The 17,694-nt window shown below is 40.0% G+C and overlaps 1 protein-coding gene across 3 annotated transcripts in view; it reads right to left on the reverse strand.

The window, feature by feature from the left end:
- The window catches only part of ARAP2 (ArfGAP with RhoGAP domain, ankyrin repeat and PH domain 2), a 172,145-nt gene extending 154,711 nt beyond the window's left edge, over nt 1-17,434 (reverse strand). For 2 of the 3 annotated variants that reach the window (XM_040965927.1, XM_040965924.1), the window contains exons 1-2: nt 17,023-17,432; nt 750-1,821 (exon numbers count right to left, since the gene is read on the reverse strand). In XM_040965927.1, coding sequence (XP_040821861.1) covers nt 750-1,657 — 908 coding nt within the window. In that variant the 5' untranslated portion in view covers nt 1,658-1,821; nt 17,023-17,432. Of the gene's footprint in view, nt 1-749; nt 1,822-17,022 lie in introns of all 3 variants that reach the window. The other variant, XM_040965926.1, reaches the window with a different exon arrangement.
- Between the last annotated feature and the right edge of the window lie 260 nt (nt 17,435-17,694).

Consider the following 17,694-nt stretch of genomic DNA (forward strand, 5'->3'; position numbering starts at 1 on the left):
ACTTGGAAAAACAGCTGAAGACTCTGCTGGGTTTGGAATTCAAAGTTGCTTGAGTACATCAGAGGGGTTCTCTTTGGGACACCATTTCCTTTAGATCCGGTTTCAGCATGCACCTGCTAACATCTTTTGCTATGTGACTTCAATACTGGACTCCAGAGTTGCTAGTGGGCTTGGTTTCATGGCTTACATGTTACTGTCTATTTACGTTGGTTTCAATACTAGACTGGAAATTCTTAGAGTGGATCTCTTTATGCCTTTCCCACAATCACTGCAATTGGTAAACAGGAAAAATTGATGTGCATTTATTAAATATTGCCAAGGACTGTGTGTGTGTGTCAAGCAGATACAAAATGCAAAGACTGAAAATGTGTTCCCTGCCAAATAACAAATAATTTAGTCGTAAATAAATATCAGAACTGCCGGGATGGAAGCCTATGATAATGGGTGTGAGGGAAGGACGGGAAGGGACATGTAGCTAGAATCAAGGAAAGGGAAGTACTTCCAGTTAAACAAGAGAAAGCTAAAGAGCCCCAGGCATTCAAAAGTTGAAAACGACTCTGACATATAATAGCATGACAAATGTCATTGGGGAAACATTTTAAAAGAGAACATTTAAACAAACATTTTAAGAGAACAAAGTAAACATTGATGGCAAAAGTCAATAAATGAAAATATATCTGACCAAAAAAAAAAAAAAAGCCTACTCTGCCCCCAAATTGGATATGACAGTATACCATAAAGAACCTTACCTCCCTGAAGCTCCTTTTGTTGGCCCTGGAATCTCAGGTACAGGCCGATGCCTTAACAGAAAAGAGCGAGATGGTCTTGAAACCAACTTACTGCGACTTCTCATGGGTGCCAAACTTGGCGATGATGGTATATACAAATCATTTATAACCATTTCCCCTTGAAATTGAAAGAATGAGGATGGTGTGGATGATTCCAATACACCGTTGGATCCATTTACAGAATTTGTGTCTGATGCTGAGGAGCCAAGGGGAGAAAGACACTCCGAGTCCATAGTAGGCAGCTTTTGGATAGTGTCCGACATCAGCTCAGCTTTTTCTGCTTCCTGCTGTTCAGTTGCACAATCCACAACCTTCTTTGCCATCAAAGATGCTGATTTAATATTTTCACTACCAAACATAGAATCCTGAGAAGAATCCAAATTCAGGTGCAGTTCTTGATCTGGAATGGGAAAGTCATGTTGAGGAAGTGACAGCTTACTGTCTGACTTAAGAGACTGGCTCTTTCCCATAGTAATGTCATTTTGCTCAAGACCTTTTGTAACAGTCTCCAACTGCGCTGAGCCATGTGGGTGAACACTATGAGAGTTGGAGATTTCTCGACCAACGTTCTGAGCGGAAGATGGAACACGACAATCCTTGGAAGAGTCGTCACTCTTCTTTGTTTTATGAACATTCGCATAGACCGGGATATCCGGCATCTTTGACAAGATCATCTGTAACTGTTTCAGTATTCTCCTGCGATGTCCCGTGGGTGATATTCCAATTCTGAGTAGCACGCTATCATCAATTGCAGCACAGGCCTTCACAGTATGAAAGCCAGACTTGTGGAAATGTAAGAGATACTGCTCCAAATTGATACTCATTAGGAAATCTTTGATATCAACATTTACTTCACTGACTGAGGACATAATGGTGGCTTCATTCCTAAGGTGAGTTATCAAAAGGAGCACAATGAGATATAGAAACAAGCAGATACACTTCTCCGTTTGCTTTTTGCTTTCACTCAGTACAAAATTAAAAAAGCTTGTCCAAGTTTTGCTGTTTCCACGATGGCAGGTTTATGTCTTTAAGCCTATAAAAAATAACAAAAAATGTGTTATAATATTTTAATTACTATAACCTGGGCTCACACAATCAACTTTCTCGGTAGGAGCACACTGAAAGTAGGACAAGCAATGCTTGGAACTTATGCGCACTTCGCACGCCCTAGAAAGCCAAGCCCTGGGCACAGTGCAGAGAGGACAGAAACAGAAGAGAAGTATCAAGCTATCATTTTCAATAAGCTAAAAAGTGACTATGAGACAATGACAGAATGAACCATGAGTTAAAATGTTATTCTACTTGTGAAATAATAGGGTGGTAAGGATACAGCACCTGTGGGACAGGATTATACTGCACCCCAGAAGTTGTTATTTCAAGTAGAAGAATTAGATAGCCAGGTTAGATTTCTCTTTTAAAGGGTTAACGTTGGGGCTAGCACTGTGGCACAGCAAGCAGGTAAAACCACTACCTGCCCATGCCAACAGCCCCTGTGCACGTACACCAGCTTGGATCCTGCCTGCTCTGCTTCTGGTGCAGCTCCCATCTCAAGGGCCAAGAAGGCAACTGAAGGCATATTAAATCCTTGGGCTGCTGCCACACACATGGGAAACCCAAGAGAAGCTCCTGGCTCCCAACTCTATTCAAATCCAGCTCTGGCCAGGGAGGTGATTTGGGAAGTGAACCAGCAGAGGAAGATGTCTTTCTGTGTCTGTCTGACTGTCTCTCTATCGCTCTCCAATTCTACATTTCAAATGAACAAAATCATTTTTAATGGCTAATATTCTATTGTCCAAAAAAATTAGAGCATTCAGAGTTACCTTTTATCCTGCTCAGAAGTATTTAAGCTAACTTGCCTAGTGACTGACTAGTCTCAAAAATAAATATCCAAGTAAAACCTAGGAAGTAGAACTATACATCAAGGACGTAGGCCCCAGCATGCACCTGGGAGACCTGGAACAAGCTCCGGAATCCTTCCTTTGGTCTGGCACAGCCTTGACCATTTCGACCCTTTGGAGAGTGAATCAACAGATAAAAGATCTCCCATATTCTCATTCTTTCCCTGCACTTCCTCTCCTCTCCTCTCTTCTGTAACTCTACCTTTCAATTACACACATACACACACACACACACACAAATCTCAAAAAACTGTGTCCCAATAGGGCACTGAAACATATCTTGACTTTCAGAATACAGTTCATTTTTCTTATTTATGCGCTTATTTATTTGAATGCAGATTTACATGGAGAAAAGAGGTGAGAGCGCTTCCATCAATCGATCCACTGCCTAAATAGGTTCAACGACCATGGCTGGGACAGGCCAAAGCAAGGTGTTTCACTGGGGTCTCCCACACGGGGGCAGGGACCCAATCATTTGTATTATCTTTCCTACTACTTACTTGTACAGGTGCTTCAGCAGGGAGTCGGATTGTAAGTAGAACAGTCAGGAAAGGAACTGAACCAGCAGTCATGTGTATCACTGACGTCGGCAGACTGACCATCCACTATGCCATAGTGTCAGCCCAATTAGGTACTGTTTCTTTTTTAATTTATTTATTTTTATTAGTAAGGCAGATTTATAGAAAGAAGGAGAAAAAGATAAAATGTCTTCAGTCTGTTCCCCAAATGACCACAACAGCTGGAGGTGAGTCGACACAAAGCCAGCAGCCAGGACCTTCTTCTGGGTCTCCCACACAGGTGCAGGGTCCCAAGGCTTAAGACCATCCTCTACTGCTTTCCGAGGCCACAAGCAGAGAGCTGGAAAGGAAGTGGAGCAGCCGGGACACCTACTGGGGGCCATATGGGAATCCCAGCATATGCACAGTAAGGACTTAGCCACTGGGCTATCATGCCAGGCCCCTCTTAGTTTTTCTTAAGAGTAACTAAATATAAATAACTTTCTCCTTCATTACATTTTCTTTAAAAGACTCTTTTTTTTTTAAAGATTTATTCATTTTTTATTGGAAAGTCAGATATACAGAGAGGAGGAGAGACAGACAGGAAGATCTTCCGTCCGATGATTCACTCCCCAAATAAGTGCAATGGTCGATGCTATGCCGATCCCAAGCCAGGATCCAGGAACTTCTTCCGGGTATCCCACATGGGTGCAGGGTCCCAAAACTTTGGTCCGTCCTCAACTGCTTTCCCAGGCCACAGCAGGGAGCTGGAAGGGAAGTGGAGCTGCCAGGATTAGAACTGGCGTACATATGGGATCCCGTCATGTTCAAGGCAAGAACTTTAGCCGCTAGGCCATGCCGCCGGGCCCACTTTCAAAGACTCCTTAAGAGCAACTATCATATATTTTGCAGGTCATATTTTTCCTTATAAAAAAGCAGTTCTCTATATAAATGGCATAAATATATAAAACCAGTTGAAAGATCAGTTAATTCTCAAGCACATTTCACAAGAGGAAACATGCTAACACGAAAATAAATGGAAAAACTTTAAAGGTCACAATTTCCTTCAAGAAGCAGAGTCATTAATGCCGAACAACAAAATTAAGAGAAAAAAGAACAGTCAGTGCATCTAGGTGGTAGTTATATGAATGTGTTTAGCTAACGAAAATATATGTATACAAATTCAGTACAGTGTACTTCGATAAAAAAACAGATAACATACAGACGACTTACACACTGAAGCAATAAATTGAGACACACCCAAATAAGTAAACGTCTCCAATGCAATGGCTCTGCAAATCACGTCCTGTAACAGCTTTCCAGAAGGCACTACCAAAACTCTGGGCTTACAGGCCAACTGCTCATAAACTAATACTTCAACTGCTTAGAAATATCATCAAACTTTGACAAACAGGTACAGAGTCAGAGAGGAAGCAAATATCTATAGGGGCCACACTGTAGGAACACAGAAGCAAAAACACAAACAAGAAATGAAAGGCAGGAAATACCTAAACTGTCAAATGTAAAAAAAAAAAAAAAAACAAAACTAAGCCTCAGCCTCACACACACATCCAATCCTCAGATTCAAACCACTCCAGTAACAATTATTTGGTAAATAAATATATTAAATTTATTACACATTACAAGAGGAAGTAGTCCTTGTCAATGGAACAGTAGGTATAAGGTTCATAGAGGATGAAGTTAAAAGATGTTTCATTTGCTGAAATAATGCTTGAAGCCCATGCATACAGTCATTTATCATATTTGTGATTTCTTAGGAGAGTGAATGTTGCAGAGGGGTTTCAAACAGTTCATGGAAATGGAATTGGAAGATGGACCTTTTTTCTTGGGTAGAATAAACAAAAATTCATATTCTGGCTCACTAGTCTTCAGAAAAAAAAAATAACTATACTATAACAAAAGCAAGTTTAAGAGACGTTCTCTATGGTAACAGTGACAACCTCTCGCTCCAAAGTCTGAAGTCCAGAGTGCTATCGCACAGCCGCCCTTACGTTCCAAGTCAGCAGGCTGCTACTGACTTTGTGTTCCCCAAAATCTGACTCCTGAAACCATACCTCTTCAGTGTGACCCTGCTTAGACACAGGTTCTCCCAGGAAATAATTAAGGTTAGACATAATGAGGACAGCACCTTGCTCTGATACAACTGGCTCTTTATAACAGACTCCAGAGAGCTTCCTCTCCCCCTCCCAGCCTCTTAGTGAGGATACAACAAAATAGCAGACTTCTGCAAGCTAGGAAGGAAGCTCTCAGCAGGAACCAAATCAGTCATCAACTTGATTTTGGACACCTCAGCTATTACAATTATGACAAAATAGGTTGTTGTTTAATCCAAGTCTGGTATGCCTTTTGGCGACGACATTGTCTAATACACTCCTCCATGCACCATCCTTACTTCGTGCACTTCATCCTCTCTTGCCTAGAGAACAGTAACAGTCTCTGGCTAAATCTCTCAGACCAAGCTCCAAGTTATCAGTAAACTATCACCAGTCTAACCATAACATATCACATCCCCAAGAGATTTAAAGTCTAAGCATCTTAGTGCCCACATCACATCTCTATCCACTAATAGCATCAAGTAGGGTTGACAAAAACAGCAATTATGTGCCAAACACTATACCTGATTTTCATTTCCTGCAAAACAGGTGCTCCTATGCACTAAGTCCAGGTTGACATTCAACAGGTGAATCTGCCAACACCCTTGAGTCACTTTAGTCATTATTATCATTCTGCTGGAGCAGCAAGCTGCTCAACAGCCATATTCTTCCTGTATATGCTGTGATTTCCTATAGACCATGTAAAATCTGATGCCAAGAGTTACCTCCTCTGTGAAGTCTTGCAAATGCCCCCCTTAAAACACAGTGGATCTCTCTTTTCTCTGTATGTCAATAGCTGGAATCCTGCAACTTTGCCAAGTGCTTGGGACATGTATTCAAGGTGGGGAGAAGTCAGCAGAGATGGCAGTGGTTGAAAAATCTGCAGTTTGTTTTTCCTGCATGTGCCCTTTGTAATAATACACAAGGACTTCTTCCTGTGACTGTCCCTGTATTCTTCCTAGGGCAGACAGAAGGACATAAACACCAAATGCTCTACCCAAAACCGTCTTTTTCTACTCTAACTCACCATGCTGAATATGGCTAGTGAACCAGATTCCTTTTTGGAACATTAAGACACTCTCCCCTAATAGGCTGTCACATCCTGTCAGCACTGTACTGACAGCTCCAACCTCCAATCACATGACTTTTTAACAATCAAGGATGTTTTCTGGTCTAGTTCTTTCCACAGAGCCTCTGCCCCTCCAAGTACATCCTTATATACAAAGAAATAGGAATGTCTAACTCAATTTAAAAAGTTAAAGGTGCAAATTCTAATATAAAATTACAGTCAAGGGCCTGGCACAGCAGCCTAGCAGCTAAATTCCTCACCTTAAAAGTGCCAGGATATACGTAGGCACTGGTTCTAATCCTGGCAGCCCTGCTTCGCATCCAGATCCCTGCTTGGGGTTTGGGAAAGCAGTCAAGCTTGGCCCAAAGTCTTGGGACCCTGCACCCATGTGGCGAGCTCCTGGCTTCAGATCAGCACAGCTCCCGCTGTTGTGGCCGCTTGGGGAGTGAATCATCGGACAAAAGATCTTCATTTCTGTTTCTCCTCCTCTCTGTATATCTGACTTTCCAATAAAAATTTTAAAATACTTTATAAAAAAAACAGTCCTTCACATTTTTACGCCCATTGGTTTTGCAGGTGCCACTGCACGGATCTGTGTGTGGTATAGCAACAACAGCAGACAGCAGTGCCCAGCAATCTTTATGTATATATCCCTTCAATGGCGACTGAGATGCTTATTCAATTTTGTAATTACTAAGTAAATTACTTACCTCCCTCCGCCCCCGATACACTTTACATCATTCCATTCAGGTCTAAGCTCATTACTCTCCTATCCTTGAATAAAGAATGTTTCTAACACATTGCACACAAGTCTGAAACCAGCTTAGGTTCAAATCTCACCCTCTCCATTTCTAGAACCACATGACCATGATGGTGTCTGCATCTCTCTTCTGACAGAATGAAAACACCCAGATACTTCAGCATTGACAAAGATGACATGAGATAACCCAGCTAAGTGATGCCCAGTAACATGTACTCATATTTTTTTAAAAAAGATCTATTTATTTTTATTGCAAAATCAGATATACAGAGAGGAGGAGAGATAGAGAAGAAGATCTTCCGTTCGTTGATTCACTTCCTAAGTGAACGCAATGAACAGAGCTGCACCGAACCCAAGCCAGGAGCCAGGAACTTCCTCCAGGTCTCCCACATGCGTGCAGGGTCCCAAGGCTTAGGCTGTCCTTGACTGCTTTCCCAGGCCGCAAACAGGGAGCTGGATGGGCAGTAGGACCACTGGGATTAGAACCAGGGCCCATATGGGATCCTGGGCGCGTTCAAGGCAAGGACTTCAGCTGCTAGGCCACCATGCTGGGCCCATATTTCTACATTTTTCAACACCAGTTATGTCTTCATAGCTGAAATTTTCTGTATTCTCCAAGCTCTAATACAAATATAATTTCCTTCAAAAGTCTCCACTGAGCAACAAATACACATTATCTTTCCCCATTCCAACAACATTTCTTACTTTATCTTAACCCATTTGTGTTGCCACAATAAAACACTTTACACTGGATCCATTTATGAATGATAATTCTGGAGGAAAGTCCAAGATAATGGCCATGTCTGGTGGGGGCCAATTCCTCACAGATCAGGGTGTGTAAGTGTTTTCAAGGCAAAAACAGCTACCATTTATTTATTTTAATTTTATTTTAAAACACAAAGACAGGAAACAGATAAAGAGGTTTTCCAACCACTGGTTCATTCCTCCAATAAACCCAACTGCTGAGGATGGGCCAGGCCCAAGCCAGAAGTCTAGAATTCAGTCTGAGTCTCCCACATGAGAGGCAAGGATTCAACCACTTGAGCTATCATCACAGCCTACCAGGGAACGCATCTGTAGGAAGCTGGAGTCAGGGGCAAAGCCGGCATAATATTTTAGGAACTCCAATACAGGATGTGGGCTTATAATGCTTGCCCAGGGGGCTAATTCCTCATGCCATCAGCATGGGAGTTAGCTAGAAGTATACAAATTTTGAGAGAAAACATACATTCATAAGGATTCTTAAACATATGCTGCTTCTAACATAGAATGTCGTGGTATACAAAAGTAGGACTTCAATGCTAAGTAATTTAGGTTGAATCCCATTCACTCCATGTACTAACTTTTTGAGTTAACATGATTACCCAAGCTCTCAGTGTTCTAGTTTCCCAGAGAAAAATGGGAGTGTAACAGCATTTACCCTATATGGCTGGTATGGGAACTAAATGAGTTATTGTAAAAAAAAGTTCATAGGACACAGACTGGCACATAACAAATGCGAAGTGTGTGCCTTTATTATTTTATTACCCATAATCTGTTCCGCCAAGAAGATGACCAGCCCATACAACTTCCCAATAAATGCCAATCAAATTAGTTGTTTATATACATGGTTCAGAATGTTTACATAATACATCTTTAGAGAATATACAAATATTTGAAATTTAAACGTGGTTGTATATATGCCTATCTCATCCTGATCTATTTACATTGAGAAGTAAAAGTTAACAGGGATGTTCTTTAATAATCATTATCTCATTGAGCTCTACCTTCAAATACATTTCGAATTCCAGTTCTCATCTCCTTCCCTGCTCACACCCCAGCTAGAGACACCATCTTACCTTAGACCACTAGCAATAGTCCACAGGTCTGATATTCCTAATTCTATCTTGATCCCTTATCTCTGAAACAGAAGAGTCTCAATAAAAGAGTGAAAAAATTCATTTTGTAACAAAATGACTCGTAACAAAATTACTTCCTAACCTCATCTTCCTCACTTTTCTCTCCATTACATGACAGAAAATGTGCTGGCCTCAATCTTTTCCCATCTCTTTCAAATCCTCTTCTCTAACACAAACCTAAACCTCCATTACTTTCATAGGTCTACCCAAATGCATATTCTCCACGTATATAAACACACCCTGTGACTCACAATCTGACATCTAGCAATGACCCAAGAGAGTAAAGATCTTATCCACTCAACCACATTCTAGCCTGAGAGTTCAAATACTATCAGGCACATAGCAGACACCCAATGAAAAACTGCTGAATTAATTCTTCCTGGCTTTGGAGGTATGCAACATTAACATTTTGTCTATACTAAGTTACCATATTGACAAAGAACAAAAAACAGAACTTTAAGGCATATTTTGGGGCTCTCGAATCTGGAGTTGGGAGATGAACTAGAAACTTTAGAAACTATATGTGGCGTTTTTTAAAACTCACAGGTTGGGACAAGCCTCACTGCCTGAATGCCTCAAATAAGGAAAACCATCATAAGATGCCCACTCCACCACTGCCAATGGGATTTTGTCAAAGATCCCTTAGTTAAGCTATATTAAAAAAAAAAAAAAATAGCCATGGGTCACTTGATTAAAGCACACAGTCATTCAATGGTCAAGGTTATGTCCAAGTCACTTCTGCATGATTCTAATGATTTACAAAGAAAAAAAAAAAACTAGCACAATACAATGCAATTCATTCAAATAATCAATTTATTCAAAATAAAGAGTATGTTATGTACAGTTAAAAACAACTTTAAGGATGAAACAATAGGCTTAACAACCAGTGTATCACCAAGCTGTAAGAAACTTTAGAAAATATCTACCCCAAAAAGGCTGGCTGTTAATTAATTAATTAATTAATGCTAAATGTTACCAATACAAATCTTACAGATCATAATAAGCAGAGCTTACTATTTTTCACAATCATCAATCTGAAGTTCCACAGTGGAATTACTACTTCCCAAGGTTAGATTCAGAAATATGAAAAAAAAAAATTTTTTTTTTTTTGGTGGCCTCAACTAAGTGGTGCCAGCCAACAGGAAAAGTACTTGTGACATCCTACAATGATACCCAAAGTAGAAATCCTAGGTACAATCTTTAACTCCAACTCTATTCAACCAGTTGGCTCCCCATATGGTACTTTGTACTACAGATGACTAAAACCGTTCCTACCATCAAAATGGCCCCAAATGTATAACACGCTGAAATACTTAGTCCAAGGTACAGATATCACAGAAGTCCACCTTTGCTTCAGTACAAAACACAGTCACAAGAAATACTGTTACTATAAATCCAGCAAAATCATTCTTTACTGGTAACACACTAATTTCAGCAAGGACTGAACTCATAAGGACAATCCATTCTACTCCGACTATTCCCCACAACCACACAGAGGAGGAAGTGGTTTAGAGAAAACATGCTTGCTTGTGTTATTACTTCATCTCATCATAGAGTAGACTGCAAAAGGTTGAAGGTCAAGACTCCTCCTACCTTATTATTCTAGCCTGAATTTTTATCCCTCAACAGAAGTGTGAAATGGGTCCTTTGGTAGCTTCTCATCCCCCACCATCTGCCTTATCATGTGGCAACTTTGACCCTAGCTAAACGCCTACAGGAAGCTCACTACCCTTAACCTGGCCATCTCTCTTTATCTGTGGTTACCCACAGGCTCTGGTCTTCTCTTGCCATGTCCTCTACCTTGACCACCACTTCCCCACCCATCAAAACACATCCATCCTACTTCATTCTTCCAGACTTACATTACTAATACTAACCAATAATTGTGATATCTGAACAAACATCTCTATTGTACCTCATCTAATCCTCATGGCTGCTTCGGACAAAAATCTCACACCCACAGTCACACAGTAGAGAACCAGTGGAGTCAGAATTCTACAATTGGATGTGGATTGGGCAATGACTGCTAATAATTATACAACTGACTTCACAAAAGAAAAATAATAAATACTTAACAATTTGTCTCTCCCTTATACAGCTATGTGCAAACATGGGTCACTTAAATGTGATTTCACATTATGCACAGCTTTTAGTTTCATTATGGGTGTATGTGTCCAAGTAAGTGTACAAATATGGAAACATATATTAACTTATGTGAATTGCCTGACATTTAAATGTCAGTAACAAATTAATGGAGAATATCTTTGAAGCTACCACAGAAAGCAATGTTAGCATAACATTTAGCTTACTAAAGTTTATTTCACATCTATCACTGCAGAAAGGCAAATGAGGTGAGATTTCAGTACAAACAATGCAGCGAAATTCTATAAAACCAAAGGAAAATAATCAAGTATGGTCAAAACAAGAATTTATCATCCTTGTGAGCTGTGTGAAAACTGCTTCACTAGAGGAAAGAGTACTGTTAAAAATAATACACCTGGCATACTGGCAGAGGTTTAACTCTAAGTGTGATACAAAAGAAGCAGGGGAGTGGAAGCAATCCAGACGTTCCTCAACCAGCGAGAAAATAAACAGAACACAATATTTAATGGATGTAACAGCAGAGCACTGTGGTAAGAAAATAAGCAACACTCTGAACGATAAATATCATATTTTCTCTTCTTTGTGGGAGCTGATATACACAGCAAGCATAGAAACATTGTGGGTGACATATTATTTGGTATTTTGAAACTTTTGCTTTGTTGAATCATATCATTCAAATAAGAATACACCGTCCTTTCCCCAATATTAAAAAATGGAGACTGAAAAATGGTGAGGACTCTTTGGGTACTTATGATTTTGTTTTTAATTTGGGTATTGCTTGTGGTTGTTTTTAAGTTGGGCATTGTGCTCAGAGGACAAATAACTCCTTTATCTGTGTTTTCTAAGTATGTTCCTTGGTATATATATTGTAAATCAGTAACGTATAAATAAAGGAAAATAAATCATTAAGCCATAAACAAAAAAAAAAAGAATAGGAAGAAAATCCTGCCAAATGTTATCACAAGAAGAACTCTGGTGAGATTATGCTAAGTGAAATAAGCCAGTCACAAAAAGAGAAACACTAAAGGACTGTATTTCTATCAGGAATCTAAGTAGTTAAAATCATAGAGGCTAGAATGATGATGACTGGGCGTGAAAAGAGAACTGGGCTGTTGATTAGTAAGCGCAGAGTTTCAGCTTTGCATGACTAAAACAGTACTGGAGACCTATTTCACAACAAAGAAAATACAGAGAACATCACTGGATTGTACATTTCAAATGGTGAATATGTGAAACTTTTTGACACATAATTTTTACCACCACCAAAAGAAGGGAAGCCAGACTAGGCGATTTGGGTCAGCCTGGAAGTTTTACTCAAATTGAAATTCTTGTATATAATTCATTCACTCCTTTGGGGGAATCCAAAAATCACAGTGCAGACCATCATATCCAATGTGACTTCTCTTGCTATTCTAGTCATTATTAATCCCTCATTCATTTCTACCAAGAAGCATTGTAGAAAGCATGACATGTGAATTCCAACCCAGGCTTCTCCACATTTAACTCTGAATCTTGACTTAGTGACTTAATTTCCATAAAGCTCTGTTTCCTCCTTTGTAAAACTAGGTTTGGACCAGTGTTACTATATAAAAGGCAAAGCTACCACCCACAAAGCAAAGATACAATAAGGGTGCCAGTGTCCCAGCTGCTCCTCTTCCTATCCAGCTCTCTGTTAAAGGCCTGAGGAATTCAGCAGAGAATGGCCCAAGTGTTTGAGCTCTTGCTACCACATGGGAGATGGAATAAAACTCCCAGCTTCAGATTGTCCAAGCCCTGGCCATTGTGGCCAACTGGGGAGTGACCCAGCAGACAACACATCTCTCTCCCTCTCTTCCTCTCTCTCTTTCTCTATCACGCTTTTGCGCGCTCTCTCTCTCTCTCTCTCTCCCCATTTCCCTCTCTCCGTCTTTTCTCTGAGACTCTGATTTTTAAATAAATAAATACATCTTTTAAAATATGATTGCATGCTTCATATTTAAAATTTCATCTCTTAGGATTAATCAAGTGAAATACATAAGGCTTATAAAACAGTATGCTACATGACTTGCAAGTATACAATTCAATTCAATTATGATAAATTCATCTCTTATTTATAATATTACACTTGGTCATATCTATACTTTGTCATACACTTGGTTTGAACAGCACTATTTGCACAGAACTGTAACATTTCAGGGCTGGTACTGTGGCATAGCCCCTTAAGCCTCTAACCTGTATAATTAGCATCCTTTATGGTAGCAAATCTGTGTACTGGCTGCTCCACTTCCAGTCCAGCTCCCTGCCAACATAAATGGGAAAGCAATGTAGGATGGTCCAAGTGCTTGGACCCCTGTACCCATGTGGGAGACCTACTAGCTCCAGCTCCTAGCTCCTGGCTTCAGCCTGACCCTGCTTTAGCCATTGCAGCCATGTGGAGAGTGAACTAACAGATGGAATATTTCTGTGTCTTTCCATCTCTTTAACTATCATTTCAAATAAAATAAATAAATCTTTTTGAAAAGAGAGATATAACATTCCTCCTATAAAATCATTCTTTTCATAAACCCACAAACCATTTAACATAGAAGTACACTAAGTTTTATTAATACAACTAAGGCTAGAATTTGGAGAATGATGGCTTTACCGAAACTACTGAAGTCTAATGTCCTAGGCCACAGGCCACAGTGATTACCACAGATCCCGAGTTGCCATGTGCTTGCTGCCTTGTGTGGGTTTTGGCTAAGTCTCTTCCTGAGCCTTGCACTGTTTTCTGCGAGTAGAGATGATAACAGTGCTTACCTAATAAGGGTCTTTGTAGAATGAAACGAGTGACCATGTAAAACGATCTTAGAACAGTGCGTGGCAAGCAATAACATTTCATTAGTTACCTGCTGAGTAGAGGATAACCAACCGAGGTTTGAGCCGAAAATAACAAAATCATTTCATGGCTTGCATCAAGGAGAAAGGGTTGCTTTAAGTCACATTTTTGAAACCATAGTTCTTTTTCTTTTTTATAATTATTATTTCTCATGATACGGTCCCATAAGCACAGGGAATTTCCTCTCCGATATCTAGTCCCCCTCCCCGCTGTTTTCCCTCACATAAACACAGAAGTACAGAAGGCAACAACAGTCACAAGTCCAACACTCTGTTTAGTATACCATGACTTGTATCCTATTGTCAAGATATAGTTAATGGTTTCATTGTGAGCCCTCCTTCTATTCCACAGGAGAGATGCATACTGCAACAATTAGTTTCATTTACTGTGCAATCTGAAAACACAACTCTCAAAGTGTACAAGGTACGATCTATTCCTGTATCCAGTGAGGCCAAGAGTGGTCACTCCTGCTCTTGATCTAACACTTAGGTGGGAGTGTTTCCGATGGCATCTTCATAGAGCACTGCTCAGCATTCTCCCTAACTTCAGTAAGTCTTTTGGTTTTCAAGTTATCCATCTTAAAGTACTTAAGGTTTGGGGCCTGCTCTAAATTCTGATGGACAGATCACTAAGGTGGAGCCACTAATTCTGGGGATCTGGAGAAAAAGTTCATCCTCTTGAATTTCTAATCTGCACAGAAGTGGGGCTAGCGGAAAGACATGATCAGCTGATGTTTGCATCACTAACAAGGACTCCCATCTGCATTCCCCTGTCAGCATCTGACAAGGGCCAGTCCTCTCTTCCCTCTCCACCACAGAGCCACACCTACAACCTAAGAGCTGAAAGAAAGAAAACCCGGCCTGAGCAAGCACACATACTCTCTTGGCTCCTACACAAAGCATCTTCCATGCTAAACAAAAGCTTGTATTTATTCTAGTCAAAACGAGAGAATTACCTATCAGCATAAAGGGTTTCTTTAAATGTACAATAGGTACACACACACAAATATTCCAATTTTAAAATCTTAGCATAAATGTATACTCCACTATTTCTTTGTATCTAAGACTCACAGTTTTAGACTAACAACCAGATGTTTCAAAATAGCCTACTGTGAACACTTCCTCTCTGCATTTATAAATAGCACTCTGACCTCTTTTCCAACTGAATTTGAGGACTTATTCCTATTGGCTCAGTAATTGTCAAGGTCTGTTTTTCTTACGAGAAGAAGTTATCTTAACAAATACCACCTGAAGAACTGGACCCTTTATTTACATCTGTTCTTTCAATAAATATTTAAGGAGTGCTATTCTCTCCAAAATAACAGTAGGAAACGTTTGTAATTCAAGATAACAGAATCTATTATCTGATTTGAGAATGGAGCTAAGGCCTACAAAGAAAAGGAAGATCCAATGTCTTCTTGCAAGGATTTAAAAGAGGCAGATTACACATGAGTAAAAGCAAAAAAAAAAAAAAAAAAAAAAAAAGACATGCCTATCAGCCATCAGTCCTACTAGTGAAAAAAATTGGTGAAAAAAATATTTTTGTGCTCTATATTGCACACATTTTGCATTCTTAATATTGCTTTTATTTAATTCTACAGGTTACATTACCCCCATCATTCTTCATGGATATGTAGAAATGCCAGAAATCTCAAATCAGCTCCATGAATACACTGAAAACCAGCTTTGCAATGTAGGGACCAGTGTAGGTGCTCCTCCAAGAAGGGTTTTGGGAAGGGTGAGCTGTAGCAGGTGGAGGCAGCAACACTCAAGCTGAACGAACACCATCAAGGGGACATGGAAGCAGAGTACCCAAGTTGGACTTAGGGCTCCAGATAAACAATGCCAGAATGACAGGCTGCCATTGGCTGGCAAGGCCTTCAGTGGCAGACTAAGTAACCAGTGCTTCCAGGCACTACAGCTCCTGTGAGTCTCTACACGCCCTCTCACCATCACCACTCTGAAGAGCCTGACGACATCATGGAAACCACGCTCCTGCTCGTCCTGATCATCTCTGCCTCCGAACAAACTATTCTCTCCTGCCCCAGACGCTAAGTACTAAAACCAGCAGTCTACCTGCCCATATCTGTATATAACTGGAATAAGATGGAAAAATGCTTCTTCCCACCTCTTCCCCTAGTCAAAAAAAAAAAAAAAAAAAAATGACTACCCTATCCAGATTTCTCGGTGCCCCATCCCCACCCCTGCAAAGGAGGGGTCATACCAGCTAATGCTAGGTCACAACTAAGAAAATTTCACAAGCCAAATGTCTAACTAAAAAAGGGTCATGTGTATGATTTCAATGGAGAATAGAAATAATCAAGCAAAATGGCTTAAGCATCATTATTTAAATCCAGACATTACTTTAGAAACACAACTTAAGTGATAAACCACACTGTCCAGATTACACAACAAAAAGTCAAAATGACATCTCAGAAATTATCAACACCAAGATGTAAGTCCAAAACCATTAAGAATTTCTCCATCTAATTCATATTTTATGAAGCATTACAAAAACCCCTATAGTTTAGTATGCAAAGGTCAGTCACTCTATAGATGACTCAATTAATAAATGGGGGACATTAAAAGACAGCTGTTAAGTGAATGAGCATACAGCTGCAATTTTATACGTACTCTCATCAAACTGTCAAGAGTTGAAGGAGGTGGCTTTAGGAGCAAAACTTCCTTCTCTGATATCATAAAGGCCGTAACCCAGAATCCCAAGCAGGTTTTAAAACGTCACAGTTTCAATGTGATAACACAAAGTTCCTAAGAAAACTGCAATGTGTAGACCCCGGGTTTTCCAATGAACCACAGTAGGCAAGAAACTGAATCGGAAAACCATTCACTGAACACCCATGAGACTCACGAGGCCGGCAACTGGTAGTGACATCAGAAAAAGAAATCATTTTTAAATGTATCATCGGTTTCTGTTTCCACAGACAACCCCTATAAAACCTGACAAGCTTACAGAGGAAGCGAACAACACAAACACAAGTACACCCACATAAGTAAGTGTTAACAAGCCGTTGCACTTACCCTCTAGGTGCGTTTTAATTTAAAATCTTTGGTGCCTGCAAACTCTGACTCTATAAGCCCCTCTTGGCAGGGCACCTGTGTAAGTACGTGTGTATTAAATAGTTGCACGATGAGCAGCCAGGGAAAGATTTCCAGTTTAGATTCTAGCCTAGTTCCATGACCTACTTCATCGCTCTTGTGAGGTGAAGGAAAATCATGAATAAAAACTTGGTGGAACTTATTTTTCTTCTCTACTGAAAACAGTTTATTTGAAAACAAACAAACAAACAAAAACAAACAAAAGCCCGTAACTTCATTTTGCAATCACTTGTGGGCAATGTTCCATAAATTCCGGGTGCACAGGGCTTAAGTGCAGAGGAATCAATACGGAGCTTGTAAGTACAACACTATTATTGGTCATAACAATGACAGCCAATTAAATGTACTTTTAAAAATAGCTGATTTTCAATACACTTTTTTTAAACCCAAAGGATATATTCCACTGAGTAGCCTGTTTCAAGGACAAAGTTGATCAAAAATTAAAAAAAAAAAAATTTGCTACCACCATACAAACTTGCAACACCTTGAGCTGTCAGTAACCCCTCAGAGCTTTGCATTCCCTTGTCTTTTTTTCTCCAGCTATCAAAGCTTAAAGTACACCACCTGACATGATGGAGCCTTCTTCCCAAAACC

Source organism: Ochotona curzoniae, unplaced genomic scaffold (genome assembly GCF_017591425.1).
Source record: "Ochotona curzoniae isolate NIBS_2020 unplaced genomic scaffold, NIBS_Ocur_1.0 scaffold_4505, whole genome shotgun sequence".
Classification (NCBI taxonomy): Eukaryota; Metazoa; Chordata; class Mammalia; order Lagomorpha; family Ochotonidae; genus Ochotona; species Ochotona curzoniae.